General features: G+C 40.3%; 1 protein-coding gene across 4 annotated transcripts in view; it reads left to right on the forward strand.

The window, feature by feature from the left end:
- SPTLC1 (serine palmitoyltransferase long chain base subunit 1) overlaps positions 1-26416 on the forward strand; it is a 65080-nt gene that overhangs the window by 29589 nt on the left and 9075 nt on the right. For 3 of the 4 annotated variants that reach the window (XM_025423559.3, XM_035700070.1, XM_035700073.2), the window contains 8 exons: positions 2458-2547; positions 8641-8748; positions 10887-10982; positions 11327-11423; positions 12452-12506; positions 15519-15636; positions 18517-18590; positions 20161-21577. In XM_025423559.3, coding sequence (XP_025279344.1) covers positions 2458-2547; positions 8641-8748; positions 10887-10982; positions 11327-11423; positions 12452-12506; positions 15519-15636; positions 18517-18590; positions 20161-20254 — 732 coding nt within the window. In that variant the 3' untranslated portion in view covers positions 20255-21577. Of the gene's footprint in view, positions 1-2457; positions 2548-8640; positions 8749-10886; positions 10983-11326; positions 11424-12451; positions 12507-15518; positions 15637-18516; positions 18591-20160; positions 21578-26416 lie in introns of those variants that run through there. The other variant, XM_025423560.3, reaches the window with a different exon arrangement.

A 26416-nucleotide genomic window follows, 5' to 3' on the forward strand; every position in this document is an offset into this window, starting at 1 on the left:
ATGAACCAGTCTTCTGTGGAGTATATTTTCCCAAGGGAGTTTGTATTGATTTGGAAAATAGGTTGTGTGTGTGTGTGTGTGTGTGTGTGTGTACCCATGCATATTTGTTTTATGAGATTTATCATCTGTAGAGCTTTTTTTTTTTTTTTTATGAATGACAAAATTCTCTTGAAATCTATTTCCATTTTACAGTTTTTATCTTTTTTACTAAATAATTTATACCACATTTTCCTGGCAGGGGTAGGATTTCTAAATAACATTACATTTTGGTTTTTGGAAAGAATTTTTTTTCAATTTCATTTTCACATTAGTACTAATGCCCAGTTTTTAAATATTTTCTACTTTAGATGTTCATCTTTTATTTGAAAGTGAATTAAAATACTGTGATTTCATCCAGGTTCGGAACAAGCATTTTGTGTCAGTTTTTTAAATAGTTCACAGATGTTTTTTTCATTCTCTTTCATACAGGATTCTCTTATTCCATATTAATTTTTCTTTTAGAAAGGGACAGGTAGAAACAGTTCTTGGGAGAAATACAAATAAATGTGAACAAGTGAAAAATACTTGTGTCTCCCTAAGAATTAACAAAATTAGGCAAGGAGGTTTCACCTGTCTGATTAGGGAACATTTTTCATAATAATAACCCGTGCCAGCACTGGTCTGTGTACAGGAACAGAGGCCCTCCCATAACTTTGGGGCGAGTGCCAGTTGGCACAGCCTTTCTAGAGGGTAAATGGGCAAAGATATTCCAGAATTCTTTTTTTTTTTTTTAAAGATTTTATTTATTTAATCATGAGAGAGAGAGAGAGAGAGGCAGAGACACAGGGAGAGGGAGAAGCAGGCTCCATGCAGGGAGCCCGATGTGGGACTCGATCCCAGGTCTCCAGGATCAGGCCCAGAACTGAAGGCGACATAAACCGCTGAGCCACTCAGGCTGCCCTATTCCAGAATTCTTAAATGTCTGTACCCTTGGACCTGTATCTGGGGTGCTGTCTTGAAAAAAGAATCAGAAGTGGTGTTAAAAACTATAAAAGATACTCACAACGTGATGTAAAAAAGCAAAAGGAAGGAAACGGCCTACATCTAGCATTGGAGGAATAGTTACTATATAGTATATCCATAGGTCGAATAGTACATCTCCATTGAAATTATGTTTTCAGTAATATGAATTAAAATAATTTTTTAAAACTCAGATCCTAACACTATTGCAGCACAGTCCTGATTTGAACCAAGTCATTTATAAAGATACATCTTCATGAGAAAGACCAACGTTATCAATGCGTGGTGTAACTACTTTGTTAAAAATTTTGTGCGCTTTCCCATTTCCCAAGAATTCTATATTGAATATTTTTTAAGTCATAATAAAAATACTTGATTTTGGAAAGGTAGGGAGAGGCTCAGCTCTCCTCATATTCTCACCCATGACCCCTGGCAAACCTATGGCATTTGAGTGTAAGTTCAGAACAGAGTGAGGATGGCCGCTGTACTTGTGCATACTTCAGCAGCAGACAGGCTTCTGAGTGTTACTGCTGTGGATTCTAAAATGTCCCCAATTAGAAGCTTTAGAGGCAAGAAACCTTTGAGTAGGAAGATGGTGTGAACTCTGGCTGTGGATCTCAATATTTTTTCAGCCCCACACACCGGAAGCATCTACATATTCACCAGTGTGAGTGCTTTACTATCAGTGACTTGCCATCAGTGGGATGTTTGAAATAGCCCCTCTGCCACCACCTCAGACATGCCTGGAAGGGTCATATTTGAGTTTTACTTTTACCCAGTAGTAAGGTAAAACCATCTGCTATATGGTAGATGAAGATGAGCACGGTTTGCCTGTTTAACTTTTTATCCTGGAAAATCTCCGCTGCATTCAAAGGAAGCACAGTAGTACAAGAAGCCCCTGTATCCTTCTCCCAGCTTTGTTATCAACGTCCTGCCATTCTTGTATCGTCTGAGCCTCTTCCAAACTCCCCACCTCATCTCTGTGATGGTGGCCATCATCATTTTAGTTCTTTCTGTTTTAGATAAACTTTTTAAGACATTGAAGTGAACAAATCCTAGCCATACATTTTGATCGATTAATAACCCCAGTTCATGGCCTTTTTGTGACCTAAAACATGCCTATCTCCCCAGAAATTTCCCTCGGGCCCCTTCTCAGTTATTCTGGGTATGGAGGGGTTTGTTTGTGTTTCAGTATACTCAGAGCGCCTATACTTGTGTGTGCATGCATGTGTGTGGTCACCTAGTTGGTTGTGAGAACTGAAAAACACAAGAGAAGAAAAGCACTGTTCTTTGTCTCAAAATAACAGGGGTATGAAACCTTGAACTTGAAACTTACCCAGACTGTCTGTTACTTACTCAGATGGATAGATCTTGTCAGGTGGAGTGCTTGGGAGCATCTAATAGCGTCTGCATTTGGAGCTACTGAAATTTCATATGTCTTTTTCTTTTCTTCTAAAGAATCCTCGCAAGGCTCGGGTCACACGACGTTTCATTGTAGCAGAAGGGCTGTATATGAATACCGGAACTATCTGTCCTCTTCCAGAACTGGTAAGCAACTGTGTTTACTCAGTATTTTAGTACTTGGACTGTGGGGCAGTAATGCTTTTTGTTTATGAACCTTTATAGCATCTAACATCTTCATTGCTTTGCACAATAGGTACCATAAGTATGTTCTGACCATACCAGGGAAGTAGATTAACAGTACATGGAAACCCTTGTCTTTATTTTTTTTTTTTAAGATTTTATTTATTTATTCATGAGAGGCAGAGGGAGAAGCAGGCCCTCTGTGGAGCAGGGAGCCCAATGTGGGACTTTATTCCAGGACCCTGGGATCAGGACTTGAGCCAAAGGTATACACTTAACTGACTGAGCCATCCACGTGCTGCCAGCCCTGGTCTTTAAAGAATAATCAGGGGGAGCCCCCGTGGCTCCACAGTTTAGTGCCACCTTCAGCCCAGGATGTGATCCTGGAGACCAGACCCGGGATCGAGTCCCACGTCAGGCTCCCTGCATGGAGCCTGCTTCTCCCTCTGCCTGTGTCTCTGCCTCTCTCTCTCTCTATGCCTCTCATGAATAAATAAATAAAATTTTTTAAAAATAAATAAGTAAATAAAAATAAAGAATAGTCAAATACATTTACCTTAAGTATACAGTTTTTTTGGTTTGTTTAAAGATTATTTATTTTATTTGAGAACAAAAGAAAGCACAAGTGGTGGGGAGGGGCAGAGGAAGAGGGAGAAGCAGGGAGCCTGACAGGACCAAGGACCCTTAGATATAATCCGAGCTGAAACCAAGAGTTGGATGCTTAACCAGCTAAATCACCCAGGTGCCCCAAAACTCAGTTTTTTTAACAGTGAAGGCAATATACTGGTTTTGTTTATTTATTTTAATTTTATTTAAATTCAATTAATTAACATATAATGTATTATTGGTTTCAGAGGTAGCGGTCCGTGATTCATCAATCTGATATAACACCCAGTGCTAAAAAAAAAAAAAAAGATGCTCATTGCATCACGTGCCCTCCTTAATGCCCATCACCCAGTTACGTCATCCCTCCACCACCACCCCTTCAGCAACCCTCTTCCTATGAAGAATCTCATGTTTTATCTCCCTCTCTGATTTCATCGTCTTTTATTTTTTTTCTCCTTTTGCTATGATCCTCTGTTTTGTTTTTTGTTTTTTAAATTTCATATACGAGTGAGGTCATATAATTGTCTTTCTCTGATTGACTTATTTCACCTCAGCATAGTATCCTCTAGTTCCATCCACAATATACTGTTTTTAGAAACCATGACTATTGAGATTTCTTTTTCATTGAGGTGAAATTCACATAAGATAAAATTAGCCATTTTAGAGAGTACAGTTCTAACATTTAGCATCGGCACCATAGTATACAACCATCAACTCTCTAGTTACCTCCCAAGAAGACCCCTGCCCACTAAACAGTCAGTCCTCATTTCTCCCTGCCTGTGGCCCCTAGCAACCACCAAACTGCTTTCTGTCTGTGGATTTACCTAGTCTGGATATTTCTGATAAATGGGATCATATAACATGTGACCTTTTGTGTCTGGCTTCCTCAACTTGCCATGTTTTCATAGCTCATCCCGTTTTAGCATGTATCAGTCCTTCATTCATGAATCTTTTAATGCCAAATAATAGTCTGTCATGTGGACCTGTTGCATTATCTATCTATGGACAGAGATTTGGGTTGTTTCTGCTTTCTGGCTGTTAGGAGTGCTGCTATGAACACTTGCTATGAACAAGTATTTGTTTGAATCCCTGTTTTCAGTGTTTTTTTTTTTTTTTTAATTTTATTTATTCATGAGAGACACAGAAAGGGGGGGGGGGTGCACAGGGAAAAGCAGGCTCCATGCAGGGAGCCCGATGTGGGACTCGATCCCGGGTCTCCAGGATCATGCCCTGGGCCAAAGGCGGTGCTAAACCACTGAGCCACCTGGGCTGCCCTGTTTTCAGTGTTTTTGTGTATATTCTTGGCAGTACAGTTGCTGGGTCAAATGGTAATTCTGTGTCTCACTTACTGAGGAACTGCCTGACTGTTGTCCCCAGAAGCTGCAACATTTTACATATCCGCATCCACAGTGGAGGAGAATTCCAGTTTCTCCACATCCTCATTACTCATTTGTTGTTTTTTTGTTTGTTTGTTTGTTTGTTTGTTTTCAGTTTTTGCCATGTGAAGCACATGGTTTTGATTTGCATTTCCCAAAGGACTAATGATGTTGAACCTCTTTTTTTTGTTCATTTGTATATCTTTGGAGAAATATCTTTAGAGGTCTTTTGCCCTTTTTAAAATGGATTGTTGTCTTTTTACTGTTAAGTTAATGAGTTCCTTATATATTCTAGAAACTAGACCCTTACCAGATATATGATTTGTAAATATTTTTCCAATTCTGTAGGTTATCTTTTCACATCTTTGATTAGTGTCCTTTGATGGACTGAACTTTTTAATTTTGGTGAAGTACACTTTATCTAGTTTTTTGTTGCTTGTGCATTTGGTGTCCTAAGAAATTTGTTGTCAAATCCAGGGTCATGAGGATATACCCTTATGTTTTCTTCTAAGAGTTTTATAGTTTTAGCTTTTATTTTAGGTCTCTGATCCATTTTGACTTAATTTTTGTATGTGCTATGAGCCATGTGTCCAGCTTCATTCTTTTGCATGTAGTTACCATTTGTCCCTGTACAATTGTTGAAGAAACTATTATTTTCCATTGAATGGCCTTATTAGCACCCTTGTCAAAAATCCATTGACCATAGAGAGATGGGCTTATCTCAAGTCTGTTCCACATCTGTATGTCTAGCCTTATGTCACTATCACACCATCTCAATTACTGTAGCTTTATAGTAAATTTTGCAATCAAGACATGTGAGTTCTCCAACTTTGTTCTTTTTTAATAAGATTGTTTTGGTTCTTTGGGGTCCCTAGAAATTCCATTGGAAGTTTAGGATCAGCTTTTCCATTTCTGTAGAAAAAAAAATGCCATTGAAATTTTGATAGTGATTGTGTTGAATCAGAATTGGATTGGATCTATAGATTGTTTCGGGAAGTATTTCCAGCTTAATTAATTCTTTGAATCCATGAACACAAAAGTATTTCCATTTATTTAGATCTTTCATTTCTTTCAGCAATGTTTTGTGATTTTTACTATCTTTTTGGTTTTATTCCTAAGTATTTTATTCTTTCTGATGCTATTATAAATGGACCTGTTTTAGGGGTTGTTAACTGCTAGTTTATAGAAATACAATAAAAAATACTGATTTTGTAGGGTTTTTTTATTTTTTATTTTTATTTATTTCTTTTTTTTTAAGGATTTTTCTTTTAATATAATTTCTACACCTAACATGGGACTCAGACTCACAACCCTGAGATCATGAGTTGCATGCTCCACTGATTGAGCCAGCCATGTGCTCCTGATTTTGTGTTTTGATCTTGTATCATGGAACTTTTGCTGAACTTACTATAACTCAAATAGTATTTTTGTGGATCTTATCCTATACATAAAACTCCTATAATCTACGAACAGAGATAGTTTTACTTCTTCCTTTCCAATTTGGTTGTCTTTTATTTGTTTTTCTTGTCTGATTGCTCTGGCTAAAACTTCCCATACGATGTTGACTAAGAGTAGCAAGAGGGAGCAGCTTTTCAGGCTGCCACCAATGGAGTATGATATTAGCTGTGGGTTTTCTATAAATGCTCTTTATCAGGTTGAGAAAGTTCCCTCCTCATCCTAATTTGTTGAGTATTTATACCATAAGAGATTTGGATTTTGTCAAATGCTTTTTCTGCATTGGTGGATGAGTTGATCATGTGATTTTCCTTCATCCTATTAATATAGTTAATTTTCCTATGTTGAACCCTTGCATTCAGCCACTGAAATGTGAATCTATAAGTCCATCATTTGAATGAGGATTCAGAGTAAGGATTTCATATCTTGTTTTTAAAGCTTTTCACTGTTTCGTGAGGAAATCTAGGTGTATCTTAAGTATCAGTAAAAGAGATGTATTCATTTTCCTGTTGTTCTTTTCGTGTCAAAGACTGATAGAAGGATATGGGAGTGATAGAAGACCAAAAGATACCAGCATTGCATATTTAGGACTATTAATAGTAAAGCAGTACCAATGGATAGATATACAGCCAAACCATGAAACAAATGTAAAGTGTAAGGAACGAGTCAAGTATATATTAGCAATGAGTTTGTAAAGGTTATAGGATACAAATTAGGGTTTGACTTTGGGATTCTTGTTTGTTTCACTGATTTGTCTAATTGTGTACCACTATTGTCATGATATAAAATTTTTTCTAAAATATGAATTTTAGAAAATATTCATATAATGTTCCATACATATTAATGAATAGAAAACAGTGTTGAAAAAAAAGATAGAATTCTCCCCCAAATTAGCTTATTCTTTGTTAGTAAAAATTCATCTAAATTTAGTGGTTAATAATAGCTGTATTTTAATTCAGTTGTGAAACTGATGACATTCGTATTATTTAGAGATAAAGCAATTAAACATTAGAGGGAGGGCAGCCCAGGTGGTAGCAGTTTAGCGCTGCCTTCAGCCCAGGGTGTGACCCTGGAGCCCTGGGATCGAGTCCCATGTCAGGCTTCCTGCATGGGGCCTGCTTCTCTCTCTGCCTATGTCTCTACGTCTCTTTCTCTCTCTGGGTCTCTCATTCATGAATGAATGAATGAATGAATGAATCTCTCATTCATTCATGAATGAATGAATGAATGAATAAATAAATAAATAAATAAACATTAAAAAAAAACATTAGAGGGAAAAAACCATATACAAACATGCATATGTTCAGCTTTCCACTGTGTAAACAAAAAAGTAACATGAAATAATTAGAATCTACAGATAAATATACATCTAAGTCTTTGACGGGAAAAGACTTTCTTACAAGCCTACAATCAAAAAGAAAAATAGATTTGTAAAGCATATTAAAGCTTTTTCTGATTTAAAAAAAAAGTGCCATAAGTTCAAATTAAAACATAGTACCACAAAGGGAAGAATATGTGCATATCCTCAGGAGTTTTTGTATATAATCAAAACAATATTTAACAGGTAGATTACGTGTCTTTATTCAAAGAGATATCTTAATATTTCTCTCTTTAAAAATTGGCATTGTGCTATGTTAGTTAAATTTAGAGCATCCAAAGTACAGTATGTTTTCATCATCGTGGTACAGTTGACCCTTGAACAATGCAGATCCTAGGGGCACTGACCTCCACACAGTTGAAAGTCCACATAACTCTGGATTCCCCCCAAAACTTAACTACCAGTAGTCTCCTGTTAACTGGAAGCCCTATCACATAAATAACTGATGAAAACATATTTTGTAGTCCTTACAGTAAAGTAAGTAGAGAAGAGAAGATGTTAAGAAAATCATAAGGAAGAGAAAATACAGTGCTGGACGGTATTTATTTAAAAAATCCACATCTCAGCAGACCTGCGCAGTTCAAACCTGTGTTGTTCCAGGGCCACCTGTAGTTAGGTTCTAGAAAGTGCACGTACATAGTTATGTTCTATAAATGGGCTGCAAAAATGTCATTTGTTCTCTGCAAGCCTCTGATCACAGCTTTTTCATCAGTTGGTATATAACCTTGTTTTATGTGTTTTCTGCTCAAAGACACTTTATTTAACACATATTATTGGTTCATTCACATTGCACTTAGGGCGGTCAGCACTCTAACTCATGCCTGAACTCAGCTGATCCAACACAACCATTTCTCCCTAAGACACATCATAGCCTTCTGGAGCTTAAGAACACTAAACAGCACTTCAGCGCTGTGCGCAGGGCCATCCTAAAACAAAATCACTAGCAAAAAGTACAAAATGCAAAAAACATGGCAATAAAGACACCCTGGAAAGGACACTTGTTCATGGTATGAGCTGAAGAAGTCGTCACACTCAGCTGGGAACATGCAGTTTTTGCCACTTCCCCCTCTGCCTTGCACATAGATTACAAAGAAATTTCAGCCAGTCAGCAGATGCACAAGTACAAATCCACCAGTGCTGAGGATCTATGTTTTCATTTTTTGTTTAACTTTGTTCTTCCTTGTACATCCTCTAGGGTGCTAATCATCAGTATTTTAAAGTTGTGTTTTGTTTACCGCTTAGGTTAAGTTAAAATACAAATACAAAGCAAGAATCTTTCTGGAGGAAAGCCTTTCGTTTGGAGTCCTGGGGGAGCATGGTCGAGGAGTCACAGAACATTTTGGAATCAGTGTAAGTTTTCCTTTTCTGGGACATTTCCTCATATAGAAAACATGCAGTTCGTCCTGCTACATACATTTATTTCATGGGCACAAGATGATGGTCATCATCAGTGTGCAGGGTCATGCGGTATGGTATCTGGTACTTTGCTGAGCCTGTAGAGGATCAGCTCAGCCACATCAGAGGCCTGTCCTCCCTCAGAACCTATAACTCACAGTGGCTAGTCATACAGTTGTGGTCTGTTTACCTGGTAGTATTTGATCTTAGCTTTCAATATCTCTTCTCTAGAAACAGGTAAATTTGCCTGCTGTGTTTTTCTGAAAATCAGTAAGAATTCCCTTAAGTAGTTCTTGAGAAAATATTATGGCAGTGAAAGAATGTTCTTTCTAATATTTATAATTCTGAATTCTCCCTTATTTCTGTGTATGGGGTATTAGTTATGACTGAGAGAGAGAGAGAGAGAGAGTCTAAAGCAGTGCTGGTACAGATTACACAAAGCCTCAAGGTCCCAGACAACTGGAGTGAGTTGGTCATGTGTTCTTTTGCTGATTGGAAATGAGTCCCAGCTGCTCCCAGTCTTAATGGTTTATGCCCCTGGAGCCTCAGGGAGGAGCAGTGCCAGCCTGTCCGTAGGATCTGTCTTCACCCACCATTGTGTAACCGGTTGAGTTGAAGGGGAACTTGCCTGCAAATCCTATGCATAAAAGTTTTACAACCTATGTTAAAAAGTTGAACTAAAGAACATAAAATCACCTTAGATTATCTCCATCCCACTGCCCATATGGTCCAGAGAAAACTGGAGAGCAGACCAAATATCACATGAAGTTAGATTGAGGCATACTCCTCAAAGACAGACTGCTGTTTGGTGAGTAAATGCACTGAGGAAAAGTGCAGGATATATGGACTATATTTAGATCCTGATTTCAGCAAATACTGCAAAACACAAGCTTTGTGAGGCAGGTATTTGAACACTGAATATTTGACGATATTAAGAAATTATTCATTTTTTAGGTGTGAAAATAGTTTTGTGATTATGTTTTTAAAGGGGTCTGTATCCTTTAGAAATGTACATGAAATATTTATAGATGAAACCATGTGAAGTCTGGGATTTGCTACAAAAAAATGATGAGGGCAGCAGGGGGCTCTGCATGATACAGGATTGTCCATGAGCTGGTAATTACTAAATCTGGTGATGAACTTATACTCAGTTCTACTTGCACGTGTGATTGAAATTTTTCATAATAAAAGGTTTTTTTAAAAAAAGACTGCACAGATTTCCTTGTTGGGTCTGTGGACCATTTAGAAACCCTTAGATGTGCTCAGACCATTTGTGATCATGACCATTAGTGAGTGCTTTAGAATGGCTGCTGTGTGCCCAGCATGCACCAGGTGCTAGTGCTGGAGCAGAAGGTGAGGGTCAGCAGAGCATGGAGTTGAGAAGATCATGGGGACTCAGAAGCCCACAAGACACACAGTAATTGATTTTATTTTTGAAAAGGTGAAAGGTAAATTTAATACAGGGGTGAAATGCTCAAAACTCTGATAGATTTGTTAGTATTTATCTCAAATACCTTTTAGGGAAAGGCCAGCTGGACTACTACTTAAGCAAGGAAATGATCTTATTTTGTACCTTTGAATATTTTTAATACTAAGCAGTTTTGGATTTCATCTTTTAATTTCTCTTCCTCCTTCCACTGTGAATAAATTGTCCATGCATGATGAAGTGGCCAAAAAGTATAAAGTGAGACCATTTCAGAGGTGCACTTTGAAACATCCATCCTTGTAGCGATAGATTTTGTATGATATATCTTTTAATTTGCATGAAGGTAATTTGCTTGAACCAAGGTGTTGATATGCTCAATGCTGAAATTTTGTCTCTAGGCCTGACAGGGGTCTTTTTTTTTTTCTTTTTAAGATTTTATTTATTTATTCATGAGACACAGAGAGAGAGAGAGAGAGAGAGAGAGAGGCAGAGACATAGGCTGAGGGAGAAGCAGGCTCCATGGAGGGAGCCCGATGTAGGACTCGATCCCGGGTCTCCAGGATCACACCCTGGGCTGAAGGTGGCGCTAAACCGCTGAGCCACCCAGGCTGCCCTATTTTTTCTTTAAATTGAAGAATAACTACCACTGTCCCACTTTTTTTGGCAGATTGATGATATTGATCTTATCAGCGCCAACATGGAGAATTCCCTGGCTTCTATTGGAGGTTTCTGCTGTGGCAGATCTTTTGTAATTGACCACCAGGTGGGTTCTTAAACTTTTTAAAAACAAAAGCAGAAACTGAAACTAGTTGCTCCACTGGTCATGCTGAAAGTTACTCAGCATATAACTTCCAATCCCAGAATTTCATTCTGACTTAATTTATCACAATTTTTATTTAAAAGTCAATTTGTAGAATCACTCAGAATATTTATATTTGAAATTATCTCTTTTTAAAAAAGCCTAATTTGTGTTACATGTATAACTTTTATACATGCATAGATCTTTACACCTTCACCTGAGGTGATGCAGATCTGGTGCCTTTAGGTTTTTTAGCCCACAAAAATGAGAAGCATATTTATGTCTTTAACTTGTTTATTTCTTCTCAGCGACTTTCTGGCCAGGGATACTGCTTTTCAGCTTCACTACCCCCGCTGTTGGCTGCTGCTGCAATCGAGGCTCTCAACATCATGGAGGAGAATCCAGGTATAATCTTCTGAACCCAGGACAGCAGACATCGCAGTTATGTCAGCCAGGTTGTGGTGTGCTTTTGGAGGAATTAGCTAGAGGCAAAGTGTTTACCAGACAGAACTGTGCATGTGAATGATATTACCTGGTGTTTATATGGAGAATGGCAGTGAAGATGTTGTCCTGCCCGAGATTCAGTGTAGAGCTTCTCCAGCCCAGGAGGCAGAGCCAAAGCCAAAGTGGGACTGGATCCCAGGATGGGCGGAAATGCCAGGAGGAGGAGTCAGCTCTGGGCTGGTTGTCATTTGAGAAGTTAGCTGAAGTGTGCTGCTGATGCTCAGTACATATAATTTATAGCTTATCCAGTTTTTCCCTTCAGCCTTTGATTCATTAGTCGATACAAAAGCCAAACCCAGTTTACCAACCATTAAAGCTCCTTTATTTAATGGGCCAGTTTGACTTAATTTCAAATGTGCCTTTAGGCTTTGTTAGTACCTCCTTACAAAGCCTAAAACAGAAATGAAAAAACAAGCCTTACCTGTTTTTTTTAAATTTGTAAAGTGTTAATGGCTTTAATTCAGAGAATCAGGAAATGTGTTTCTGGGTACATATTCATACGCTTGCTTGTCCGAAGGCCTAGCACTCCTGCTTCTTGCTTAGATATTTTAGTTTTTTAATTTTTCATGAATAAAGTGAAAATAGCAAGGAAAAGATAGTGAACGTTCCTACAGTATCTTTTACCGAATTGTTAAGGGTCCAGAAATAAGTAACATGTTTATACCCTTTATTAGCCAGATTATCTTGATGAGAACAATAGCAATTGTTTTGTTGTGGAAAACCTCATCCTAGATTCTACTGAAAGTGGGTGAGGAGGTGCTAGGGTATATGTCGAAGACTGAGGGTTGGGCCTTTGGAAGTGTTCCTGTGTGCTAGGAGTCTATAGGAGGCTTTGCAGCATTTTAAATTGATGAACTTGAACTTTAAAAATATCTTTAGTAGTATCAGATGTTGCAGATATACTCTCAAGTGCATTTTTTTCTGTACAGGTATTTTTTCAGTGTTGAAGGAAAAGTGCAAGCGAATTCATAAAGCTTTACAAGGGTAAGTTTTATATATTGTCAACCAACTTAAAGTCTGTCTATACCACATTTAATTAACTCATGAACAATTTTAAATGTCACCTCTTTGGTTTTGAGTCAGGGTCAGTTCAGACCCATAGGCTTGGGTCAGTTCAGCTGAACTGCAACTAAGAAATGAGAAACTCTGTTCAGCCAGATTTGTCTGTGGGCTTGAAGCCAGAGGACCCATTTTGTCATTGAAGAACCATGACTTTGTTTTTCTAAAAAGGTTAAAAGCTCATTAATATTATAGCAATATATTTGTTTCAAAGATGAAAATAACCACCAAACATGCTACCACCAGAAATAACTCAGGTGAGCACAGGAGAATCTCTTCACATCCGTACAGATAAAATGATAATCATTATACGCTATGGAATTAGGTGACAGTGGATTCATACAGGCCCTATTTTTTAGAAAAATACTAAGTTTTATTTTAAATTAATATAAGAACAACAGGTGAAATTGAAATGAACCTTAGGCGGTTTCACTTTTTTGTCTTAACTACACAAGAGTACTTCTAATGGACAAGGGCAGTGAGTAAATGAGCAGGTCACAGCTGTTCCAGATACAGTGAGGGCAGAAATAATTAAAGTTCTGGGTGTGTCTACATGATAGTAACAAAAGTTCTTGCATGATTTATGGTTAGGAGATGATATTTGTGTTGGTTCCAGTTACTTTGTTTTATGAAATATTGATATCCCAATATAGCACAGCATGTTGGACTCATTATAAATTCAGGAACACCAACCTCAGATGCCCTTCATTCTGTCTAGTGGTATTGCTGTCTTCATTTTATAAGCCCAGCCCTCCACCTTCCTTCTCTTCCCCATCTTTCCCCTTTCCCCAGTCCCCTGCCTCTCAATCCCTTCCCCACTCCCCATCTGCATCCGCCCACTGTCCGGACAGCCTGGCTTCACTGCTGTCACACAGATTCCCATTTTTTCTCTCACAAACCTGTGCACACAGAGCCATCCATCCGAACCAGTCTTTCCTCCAGGTATCATAGCCCTTTCTCCTCAAGGACCTGGTGCCTTTGGCTGTCTCTCCTCTTGTCATGCTTTCTGGAATCATTTGATTAGCATTGAATACACTCCATCCTCTAGCCTCCTAACTACCTCTTTCCCTGGACCCCACCTTCCCTTCCAGCTGCTAGCCAGTTGCAGCTTCTCCTTGTATCTAGTCTTCTCTGGTGTTTGCATTTTGTCCTTAGGATCTGATATCCTGCAGTCTTTCCAAACTCCTGTTTATTCTAATGGTTCGTTTCATTCTCTTTATGATGACATATATAAAAGTCCTGTTATCTGAATAATGGTTTTCTCTTCCTTCCAGATTCTTAGACATCTTGGTCCTTTTCTTGTCTTACTGCATTGGTGTAAGTCACTAGCACATTAGTGATTCTTCCATTGTAGTAGTGGTACACCTCTTCTGTCATTCACAGTATGAAAGCATTTCTTCATGAAGTATGAAGCATCATACTTTAAGTTTTCTATAGGTAGAATTTATCAAATTATTCCTAGATTTGGAGACTTTTTAAAAAATCATAGATATGTCTTATGCTGAATTACACTGTTACAATTTTCTGGTATTAAACTATGCTTGCATTCTGGAGTAAATCCCTTTTATTATAGTATGTTTTACTGCACTGTTTTGCAGCCTAGTTTATTGAGAGGTCTAGTAGGATGCATTACATTTAAAGAAAAGTGACAAATTATAGTGCTCATTGGTGGTTTGAAAGGCAGGTGAAGTTGGCTTCTGGCACCTCGCATGATGTGACACAGTCCTTCAGTAAAGTTTGTTGAATCCTAAATGACTTAAGGAATCAAATGTGCTATGAAGTGTTTTTTGTGCTAATTTTATTCTAAGGGAAAAGCAAATCTTTCTAAGTGAAGCTTGCTAAACAGAGTTTATCTAAAATGTTTAGCTTAGGGGCGCCTGGGTGGCTCAGTCAGTTAAGTGTCTGCCTTCAACTCAGGTCATGATCCCAAGGTCCTGGAATAGAGCCCCAAGTCAGGCTCCCTACTCTGCAGAGAGTCTGCTTCTCTCTCTGCCCCTCCCCCCCAGCTTGTGTTCTCTCTCTCTCTCAAATAAAATCTTTTTTTAAATGTTTAAAAAATTTAAAAGTGCTTATTAGCTCAATTTCAAAGTCATGTGTCACCATTTGTAGCCTAGGAGATAAGTCAGAAATCAAACTATTAATCGTATCAGATAAAAATGGACTTTAAATGAACCTGACCTGCAATTCTCATGACATCTATAAAAATCATTTGAAAATACAGGATTTCACTCCTAAAGAAGTCTCCCTTCCCTCCCTGAGAAGCAGATGTCTGTTCTGTTAATCCTAAGAAAGATGAAAATAATCATAATTCAAGTAAAACTGAACAGTAAACATCCAAATAAGGGAACTAACTATACAATATGAGCATAATTTATGAAAGGCGAGATATAACTAAAGACTGAGATAATGAACAAGGGAACAGTATCAATAATAAGTGGTCATGAAGGAAACAGTAATAGGAAACCATGGTGTAGATGCTTCTCTAGGGGAATGGTTTGGGAGGGAGGCCCCAGGAGGCAGTCCTCAGGCTGGGACCTGGCTTATTGGCCATTGCAGAAGATGGAGAGGAGGCGGTTGAGGAGGGGGCCTGTGGGCTATGGAGGGAGGGAGCAGCCTGCAGGCCTCCTGGTGGGAGCCTGGGGATGACTCTCATCTTCTGTGCAGTGTGAGCCAGAGCTGTCCACCAGGACAGGGAGCACCTGCACAGCCACACTCACAGAAGTGGCCTTGCAGGTGCATCCTAGATGAGCGAGCCCTACCCAGAGAGCTGGATTTCTGCTGTCTCTGTCAGGACTGGAGTCACTGGATGATTCTGCCCAGAAAAGCCACAAGCCTCTGTTCCACTCATTAATGCAGACTTCATACAACTACTTAGACGTGGGATATCATTGTGCCTAGAAGGGACTTACGCTTGCATGTGTGTGTGTTTCCTTTCAGCATTTCTGGGTTAAAAGTGGTGGGGGAGTCCCTTTCTCCAGCATTTCACCTGCAGCTAAAAGACAGCACTGGGTCTCGAGAAAAAGATGTTAAACTACTTCAGGAGATTGTAAATCATGTAAGTATGTAGTTCTTCTACCCTTAATCCACACAGTGCTGAAATGTCTAAATACTTAGCCTTCCAGAAAACCCATTCGCTTAGCATTTCCAAACCCAGGCTTTCATACGTGTGGGCCAGGTTGACATTATGAGTAACGATCACACACAGCCCTAGACAGCTCTCCAGGTGAACCCCCAGCATAGCCCAGAGACCAGTCACAATACTCTTATTACCAGAAAGGAAGAAAGACCGTATCTTTCCCAGGCCTAATTTGGAGGTTGATTTAAACATGCTAATCTCCTGAAAGTGATCTTACTACTAATTGTACCTTAGCTATTGACTAAGATATGCCTCCCTGGGGAGGACCACTTGCCCCTCTGTGCTTGGTAGAGCTGTGTTTCCTAGTGCCCCCCCCCTCCCCTGCCTCCACACAGCTCCTCCTCCTCCTCCTCAGAGAGGCGTGGATGTGGCAGCTCGATGAGCCTGTGCCGGGGCAGCCCTACCTTGACGAGACTCCTCCAGAATGCTAGCATGCACACAAGGATGAAAGGAGGCTTGTCCTGATGGCTCCTTCCAGGGGCTCTTGCTCTGAGGCCATGCTCCAGGCATCAGGGTGATGGCTGTCATCTGTCGTGTGCCTTTGTCCAGCTGTGGCCAGCGGGTTAGGCCGCTCTCCCCAGTCACATGGCTGCTCCACGAGGAGACCAGGCAACACTGGCCTCTGCTACACAGCTTGCTCTAGCATCCTGCCTCCTACGGTGTGTGAACTGCATCACCTGGGGGGACAGATAGTGGAGAGAGAGCTTCAAGCAGCTTGTGGCCTTCTGGAGTCAGTCGTCTTATAAAACAAAACCAAACCCAGACCCTGAGATTCCTCACTAAGTGAATGTGTGAATCATGGGCAGTCTGGCTGGAGTGAGTCTCGACACCTTCTGAGTGCAGAGGTGCCACACACGTCCCTTGGGTACAGCTCTGCAAGCACAAAAAGAGACTCCTTTCAAAGGAAGAAACACCCCACCGGCGCTTTTATCACCTCAGTGTTTTTACTATAATGTCACGTAAGTGTGTAGAGACGTAAAAGAAAATACAGCATCCTTGTGGTTAGGGTTCTTACACAGACGTGGCACCAAAACAGTTTATAAATTAAATACAAGCTAAATGGACACAGCAGTAAAAGAGCGATCATACTGGCTTCGTGTGACAGCACAGCTTGTGCGCTAAGCAGATTGCCCATTAGGGTCCCGGACACTAGCTGCTGTAGAGCAGCCTCTTGGAGCCGCAAGTCCCATCACCATTGCCCTCCAACCTCAGTCTCCTTCCACCCCCCTCAAGACAGCCCCCTGCATTGCTCCACGCCACGAGACCCAGGCCATCCCTGGCTGCCAGGGCGATTATTCCACATGACCTCGCCCTCCGCTCTTTCCTCGAGAGATCGCAGCAGTAGGGTCTTCCTTCTACTTGTACCAGAGACACTGAAGAGGGCAAGTTAGAGAAGCATCGGATATGCAGGCCGCACTTGTGCAAATTGTCCTCAGAACAGAAGAGAAGGCGAAAGTTTGCACAGCTCATGGATGCCAGATCTGGGCCCCGGCCCAAGGTTGACCGTCTCCAAGAAGTCCTTGTGAGAGCTGAATCAGGGAGCAGGGGCTCCAGGCAGGGACAAAATACAGCCTGGAAACTGCGTTTATGCAAAGAACAGAAGTCTTACAGTGTCTTTGTGTCCTCATCTCCAGCTCTGCTTCACACCCTGGTCAGTATCTGAGGAGACGGTTGCGGTGCAGAGACTCTCGTGTGAGCTTTGCAGAACTCAGAGCTCTTGCCAAGTTCTTGTTGCTTGACAAGACACTGTTTTTATAAACTGAACGATGGTTTATAACAATTCTTAGCCAGACCTAGGAACAGAGCCAGTCCAGATGTTTTCAGGAGGAGTTAGGTTCTCCAAGTACACTCCAGATGTAGCATCAGTAGAAGTCTGTCATTGTCGCCTGCTGTTGTTTTCTGTGTGCTGTTTTTTAGCAGCAGGAACGCAGCCCAGCGACGGACGTTGGGGCCCTCTAAGCAGACACCTCACTGCCCAGCACTGGGAATACTTGTTCCTTACTTTTATGAGTCCCTTGCTCTGACTTATGCTGTTGTAAATATAATTTATATACCAAAAACTTCACCCTCTTAAGATAATACAGTTGAGTAGTTTTGAGTACACCCACCTCATTCCAAAACATTTTCATCATCTAAAAAAAAAAAAACAAACAAACAAAACCTGATAAACCATTACTTCAATCTGATTTTTATACTTTATTTTGATAGAGATGTTTTAATTTTTTTTTTAAATATTGACAAATGGTTAATGTATGGAAAAGCTATGCAAATTATGGGGGGACACCAGACTCTTTTAGCCTGGTAGCACCTGCTCGAAGGTAGCCCATGGAAATCAGAGGAATTGTTAACATTTGAAGTGTGAGCCCTTTGTCTATCCTGGTGTTACTATTAAGTTCAACTTTTGGTTAGTTTCCAGGGCTTTGCTGGTACTATTTCCCTGTGTCTTACTACTACTTTGTTTAAAATGAAACTCCTAGCTATGTGTGACTATTTAAATTGAGTAAAATTAAAAGTTCAGTCTCGGTGGCACTACCCCTGTCTCAAGGTGCCTGGCAGCCACACGGTTTGCGGCAGTGGCCCTGGGCAGTGCAGAGCAAGGGCCGCCGCCGCACATCTGTGCCACTTGGTGCTGCTGGGGACTGTCCTGGTATTACCATCTTCGGTATTGCCTTCTCGCAGCTGTAACTGCAAAAATGAATTAATGCTGCCGTTAAGGATAGCATTTCAGATTACCTTCCTGTCGTAGTGAGCACAGTGTCTGCCACCAAGCTTGCAAATGTGTCCCTCTTCTTCATACAGTGCATGGACAGAAGCATCGCATTAACTCAGGCACGCTACCTGGAGAAAGAAGAGAAGTGCCTCCCTCCTCCAAGGTTGGTGGACGTTAAAATGTGACCTGACTTTTGTTTTTCCTTCTTTCAGAATTCTGTATAAAATACATTCTGTTCTGAAAACGTTTGAAAGACTATCATAGGATAAGGAAGAGTATGTACTATACTAAAGTCTAGTGCATCATGTTTTTTCCTCTTAAACCAGCCATTTTAAAATTGTTAACTCTAAAGCCCCACCAGGACTCGCTGTACCCTCCCAGTTAACTCAGAGAAGTGTCTGAGATCCCAGGACTGAACTGGGATGGCCGCAGTTCTGATCGGCAGAGGTTTGCTAAGGCCGTGAGGTGCACGCGCCGGTCCAGCCACATCTGCCACGACGGCCATCTGGTGCGAGGGGCACATCTGGGTGGTGGTGTTTACCCCACTGCCGGCTGGAGGCCGTTTGGTACCGCATCTGGCAAACACTTACAAACCATCCAGAGGAAAACAGCAACAGTGGGGAAAATCTAGAGAGGTTCAAGAAGCCATACACAGGAGGAGGGTACTTGGACTCTTGATTGAAAATTGATGCTTGTTCATCAGCACTTAAAGTGTAGTCGAAGTGGGTAGACACCCAGAACACGAAGTGCTCAGGGTCATAGCACAAGGTCGGTGAGTCCCAGGAGGAGGGCGCAAGTCATTCCGGGCTGGAAGGGACTCAGGCTTCCAAGAGCAGGTGAAGCTTAAGGCGAGCCCGAAAGATCAGGTATGTCAGACTCGTCGATACCGCCTTCTTGCAGGCTGCGCAGTGGGATGGGGACCCTCAACTGCCTCTGGGGAGCCAGAGCACAAGCTTAGAGGGAATGCACGAGAGGGCCCTGGAGAACAGGGAAGGCCCTGGGGTCCCGAGCACCATGCACACATGGAGGGCCAGGCCGGGATTCTGGCGGCAGACCACTGGCAGCGGCTCAGAGACGCCCTAAAGATCCTGCCCTCGCATTCCTGATCGCACCCAGGCGAAGGTGTAATCCTGTGTTGTGGGAGAACAGGGGCCACACTTGCTTTGTGCCCGCAGGGCTCTGTGTGCCACCTGGCACAGCTCTGTGAACATGTCCAACGGATGCTACCGACTTTTGCAGAGGGGCCTGGGAGAAGAGAGGTAGAACTGCCCTGTCAAGCTGATCGTTTTTGTCTTCAGTTTCCTAAAAACTTAAAAATTTCTGCCTTGCCTCAAAGTAGTACAGAACTTCCACATGACTTACTGAATTGTAAGTATGAGTGTAGGCACACACACACTCCTTGATTTGAGAAATGTTGAACTGCAGCTTAGGGCCTAGTGCTGCCCGAGCAGTAGATGATGTAGAGGGCGGGGGTCCCAGCACCCCTGGGCAGAGCTCCACCCCCAGGTTCCCACCAGTGGGGCTGGGAGCGGCAGACGTCTGTCACTGGCCAGTGTCCAGGCTCTGGGACGGAGGGTCCTGGCCACAACCATCCAACTCTGCTGCGCGGCGAGGAAGTGGCTTTAGACAGTAGGCCCGCTGATGGGTGGGGCCATATTCCAGTAGAACTTGACTTCAGATACAGCTGCCATAGACTCGCCCCTCTGACGGTTTTCTGTGTCCTTATTTCCCAGCATCAGGGTTGTGGTCACAGTGGAACAAACAGATGAAGAACTGGAGAGAGCCGCGCGCACGATCAAGGAGGTGGCCCAGGCTGTGCTGCTTTAGGCTGGGTCTTAGCGCCCGGTGGGCAGCTGCCACAAGGCACACGCACAGGCCTCTGTGTCACTTCCTTGTGACCTAGGAGAGGCCTGCGGGTACCTGGAGGGGTGGCCACCGGGCAGCATGGGTATGGACTTGGTGCCCAACCACGAGGAGGATGCTGGTTACTTTTAAAAAGAAAACAAATCTAAAAGCCCAGGAACTGATTTTTTAAAGAAGAAAACTAATGACAGCATATAACTAGTATTTAAATTGTGAGATTTAGTACTATTTAAATGTTTTATTATACTAGTATTTTATATTCTTTTTTTGTTTAAAAACGGAGCTTCAGTTTATCTTCCTCCCTCTAATAGTAAAGAGTGTGTAAGCACTCCTTAACGTTTCCTAGAATAATGTCTCTGCAGCACTAGAGCTTGGAGGAACACTTCGCCATCTAGGACACAAAACCTGTTTTCGAGGAGTTAATTCAACCGCATCTTTTTCAGCCTTCGTTCCGTGCAACTCAGTGGTGGCTAATATTTAAGGAAACACTTTTTGTGTGATTATGATGAACTTTTCATTATAATATATTTGAATCCTAGAATTTTTATATACACTAAATATTGATGTTACACCATTTCTTAATACGTAATCTTAACAGCCATGACCAGAGAATGAATAGTCATTGTATTTCCTAAGTGAGCAATAATTTAAATCAAATGCTACTTTATTTTAATATAATTGACCTTCACATTTATGTGTTGACTTCTAATCTGTTTTAGGAAGAGGGTTACTGTGATGATCCTAGCTAGAATAGAAATCATGTCCTTGATATTTTAAAATATCTTGAATGTATTCCTTTTGTGGACTGGGTTTGCCTAAGGACATATAACTACAGTCTTTTTCTAAGCTAAGGAAAATAACTTTTTAGCTTATGAATTTCAAATATCTAAAAATGTGAACACACTAAAAATAAAGTTTTTAAGCTGTACTTTAGCTGTTTTTTCTTTAGCAAACCAGGTTAGGTGGTGTAAACGTTTGTGCTCTGTGCCACAAGGTAGTACGTAAATATTACATCATTGTTTCTTCTCTTAGTAAAGGTGAAGGAATAAAACTTCTAAAAAATATGTTTAAGAATGCCATTTTTACAGTCTATGTTCATATTAACAAATGGTCTTCCAACATCTTTTTAAATAACATATTTTTTAACATTTTGTTTCTATTTTGCTTGAGGTATTTCATACATATGTGCCTTGTGATTGCTGCTGCTTTAAAGGGTACAGTACTCTTGGGGGGATGAATCTTTTTGCTTTATTTTTTAATGAAATAAACCCACATTCCTGACAATCAGTCTATTTGCATGTGTAATCTATTCAACAGAATAGTCTCTTGATTTTAACTTATCTGCATACATAGAAGAGTAATCTTGGTGTCTGTGTTTAGGAAATAATTAAATTTCTTAGTACCTTTCTTCAGTGTATAGTATTTGGAATTCCCTGGGTTCCTACTGGCGTGGGCCTCGGCCACTATTACTACACAGATGGTTGAGCCGTTGTTTTCATTATTAGCAGGTGGTGATAGCAACTTTTCAGCTATTTTTATAATATTTTCTGAATCAACATTTCAACATCTAGATATTCACTGCTATGTTTTAAAAATGACAGAAGCTTCTGGAAAAGATGGTGGAAACAACTTGAGCCCTTGGGACACATCAGCATTTTGACCGAAATAAAACTAACGTCTTTCTATTAAAACTACACAGCAACATCCAGTGACATACACCACAAAAACAATATGCTCGGAACAATAAAGTTATATAAAACTGAGGCAGAACACTGAGAGAAAACTCTCAAATCTGAAGCAGGGCACACATTTCTCTGAGAAGCAGTGAGAAGGTTCTATAAGGCTCTGTTCATGACCTGGCTGGGGCAAGCAGCATGGAAACCATTTGGGGACTGGTTTCCCACAGGGGTGGGAAGAACCAAATGACTGCTCCCCTTCTGTCGTCTATAGCTAGCTTCCAACTCAGGAAATGTGGGGCTCTGAACAAGTTGGGATAGGAAAGAGCATTGTTTCAAATCTAGAATTTCACTAATGAGACCGTGTGCATTTGTTTTATGTACTACGGAAATGTAATATGCCAGTTGGAGGATACCTTTCAATATCAGAAATATAAATGTGTGTGGAAAAGGTGCATCTTTAAATCTGTAAAATAAGGGCAGCCCGAGTGGCTCAGCAGTTTAGCGCCACCTTCAGCCCAGGGCCTGATCTTGGAGACCCGGGATCGACTCCCACGTCCGGCTCTCTGCATGGAGCCTGCTTCTCCCTCTGCCTGTGTCTCTGCCTCTCTCTCTCTCTCTCTCTCATGAATAAATAAATAAAAATCTTAAAAAAAATAATAATAATGGATTTTTAAGACGAAAAAGATTACTACAGACATAGAGATATTTCAAAACAATAAAATTGTCAGTGCATAGGGAAAATGATAATTATAAACATATATGCTCCTAAAAAGAGACTCCTTAAAATACATAAGGCAAAACTGTCATAATTGAAAAAATAGATAATTTAAGAGTAATAGTTGGAACTTTGAAAAAGGCCACTCTAAATAACTGATAGAACAACCAGTAAGAAAATTAGTATATAAAGAAGGCCTAAAGAGCACTGTTAACCAACTTGATCAAACCTGCCTACATTTGTAGAACGTTCTACTCGAAAACTCCAGAACATAGTCTTCTCAACTGCCCATGAAAGTTTTCAGGGTAAACTATATACTGGCTGTAAAACAAGTCACAAATTCTAAAAGATTGAAATAATAAAAAGTATATGTTCTCCACAACACAACTAAGAGAGTCACAAAAGAAAACTGGAAAAACCCTAAATAACTCATGGATCAAAGAAGAATCACAAAGGAGGCTTCTTAAATGCTCTGAACTGGTTAAATAGAGTGACAAAATTATAAGCTAAAGCAGGAGTTAGAAGGAAATGTGTAACTTTAAATGCCATATCAGAAAAAAGGTTTCCAATTGATAACCTAGTCTTCCACTGTCAGAAACTGGAAAAAGGAGAGCAAACTAAGCCTGAAAGAAGGAATAGAGAGGAAATCAATGAAATAGGAAACAAAAATAGAGGAAATTAAACTATTGGCAAAACCTTGCTGAACTGGCCAAGGAAGTAACAGAAAAGACACAAGTTACCAAACCCAGGACATAGTGGGGTAACATTGCTACCATCCCCACAGAAATTAAAAAGATTGTAAGAGAATGTTACAAGTTTGTACCAACAAATTAGACAAATGATGTGAATGAACTCCAAGGAAGACACAGTTAACAAATTACAAAAATCTGAATGGAAGTATAACAAATACATTGATTTAATAATTCCAAATCTTCCCACAAAAATGTCCAGATCCAGATGGCTTTACTAGTAAATTCTGTCAAACATTTAAAAAACAAGTAATACCAATTATTCACAAATTTCTTTCAGAAAAAAATGGAGATGGGAACATCTGTCCATTCTATTTGGTATCTGTGATACCAAAGCCAGACAAATCACAAGAAAAAGCTACATATAATTTCCCTCCTGAACATGGGTTTAGAAAGTCCTAACTCCTAGTCACAATTTTAAGGGAGAAAATTATTGCCTGTGTAATAAGTGTGGGGGAAAGGAATTAGATTGGAAAAAAATGAAATAAATTTATTTGCAGATGACACTATATATAGAAAATCTTGGGCAGCCCCGGTGGCGCAGCGGCTTAGCGCCGCCTGCAGCCCGGGGTGTGATCCTGGAGACCCTGGATCTGGTCCCACGTCAGGCTCTCTGCATGGTGCCTGCTTCTCCCTCTGCCTCTCTCTCTCTCTCTGCGTCTCTATGAATGAATAAAATGTTTAAAAAAAAAAAAAGAAAAAAAAAATCTTAAGGCATCTCTTAAAGAACTATAGTAAAAATGCATTTAGCACGATCAGAAGGTATCAAATCAATACACAAAAATGAATTGGAGGTGCCTAGGTGACTCAGTGGATTAAGCATCTGCCTTTACCTCAGGGCATGATCCTGGGAGTCCTGAGCTGGAGCCCTGCATCAGGCTCCCTGCTCAGCAAGGAGTCTGCTTCTCCCTCTCCCCGTTTGTGCTCTCTCTCAAATAAAATCTTTTTAAAAAAATGAATTGTATTCTGTTTATTAGCAACAAGTAATCTGAAATGAAATTAAGGAAACAATTCCATGAATGGTAGCATTAAAATAAATAATTGTAACAAAAAGTGTAAGACTTATACACTGAAAAGTATAAAAATTATAAAATACTGTCATAAGAAACAGAGGAAGATTCAAAAGTGGAGAGATATTCCATGTTCATAGATGGGAAGATTTCCCACATTGATTTATAGATTCAATACAGTTCTTAACAAAATTTCCACAGATCTTTATGCAGAAATCAATAAGCTGATCCTAAAATTGATATGAAAACAGAGACCTATAATAGCAAAACAGTTTTTTAAAAGAAGAATCAAGTTGAATGATTTACACTACTTAGTTTCTAAAATTTACCCTAATACTACAGTTAGCAAGACAAGATAGTGCCAATGCAAGGATGTATCAATGGAACAGATTTGACAGTTCGGGAAGAAACCCTTACATTTATGGTCAGTTGATTTTCAACAATGCCAGAGTGCTAATTCAAAGGGAAAAGGATAGTCTTTTCAAAACAAATGTTGCAAAAAAAAAAAAAAAATGTTGCTGAGAGAAATTGGGTATCGTATTAGATCAGATAATGGGCCACCCAAAGAATTGAGTTCTGATCCATGGAACTTGTATCATATCACCTTATCTGGAAAAGGGAATCTGTACAGCTGTGATGAAGTTAAGGATTTTAAAATGAGGTTTCCAGGAATTATTTTTTCAAAAGATTTTATTTATTTATTAGAGAGGGAGGCAGAGGCAGAGGGAGAAGCAGGCTCCATGCAGGGAGCCCGACATGGGACTCAATCCCGGGTCTCCAGGATCACGCCCTAGGCCAAAGGCGGCGCCAAACCGCTGAGCCACCGGGGCTGCCCGTGATTGCCAGGAGTTATAATGGGGGGCACTCCCTAAAGGCCATCACACATGTCCTAAGATAGAGGCAAAAGGAGATGACCCTTAGACGCAGAGGAGATCACTCCAGAGAAGAAGGCTGTATGAAGACAGGTGGAGGAAGCCCAGCAACCACCAGAATCTGTTCCAGGAACAGATTCCCCCCAGAGACATGGATGGAGTGTTGCCTTTATGACACCTTTATTTAAAATAAACCCTTACCTCACACGATATATAAAAATCAACTCATAATGGGCCAGAAGCCTAAATAACAGGCTACATTATAAAGCTTCTAGGAGAAGGCCTAGGAGAAAATCTTTGTAAATCCTTGGTTAGGCAAAGATACCTTATGTACAACATGAAAAGCATAAGCCAAAGAAAGACATTGATAAGCTTCATTAAAATTTTTCTGAATTTGCAAGGGCCCCTGGGTGGCTCAGTTGGTTAAGCATCCGACTCCTGATTTTAGCTCAGGTGGTGATCTTGGGGATAGGAGATTGAACCTCGTGCTGGGTGTGGAGCCTGCTTAAAATTTTCTCTCTCTCCCTCTCTCTCTCTATACACTCCCTGTGCGTGCTCTCTCTCTCTCTCTCTCAAGAAAATGCTTTAAAATGTTTTAAATTTGCTCTTCAAAGGACAGAATGAAGGAAATGAAGACAAGCCACAGACTGTAAGAAAATATTGCAAATCATATATAATAAAGGATGCGTATCCATGTATATAAAAATAATTTTTAAAAACTAGATTTAAAAAATGGTGAAAAAGATGCCACCAGGAGCCATTTAGTGTCTATAAAAGCTCATGAAAATATATTCAACATCATTAATCATTAGAAAAACACAAATCGAAACTTCCAACATAGCCCCTGACACCCACTAGAATGAGTATAATAAAAAAGGTCATACCAGCCATTGACAAGATAGAGGAAAAAAATGAAAACCTCATACATTTCTGGTGAAAATGTAAAATGGTGCGACTACTTTGGAGAAACTGTGGCAGTTTTCTAAGAAGCGTAACTTTTCTCTATGAAATGAAAACACCTGCTCATGCAAACACTCGTACGTGAATGTTGATAGCAGCATTAGTCATATAGACCCAAACTGGAATCCATCCAAACGACTG

This window comes from Canis lupus, chromosome 1, assembly GCF_003254725.2.
Source record: "Canis lupus dingo isolate Sandy chromosome 1, ASM325472v2, whole genome shotgun sequence".
NCBI lineage: Eukaryota > Metazoa > Chordata > Mammalia > Carnivora > Canidae > Canis > Canis lupus.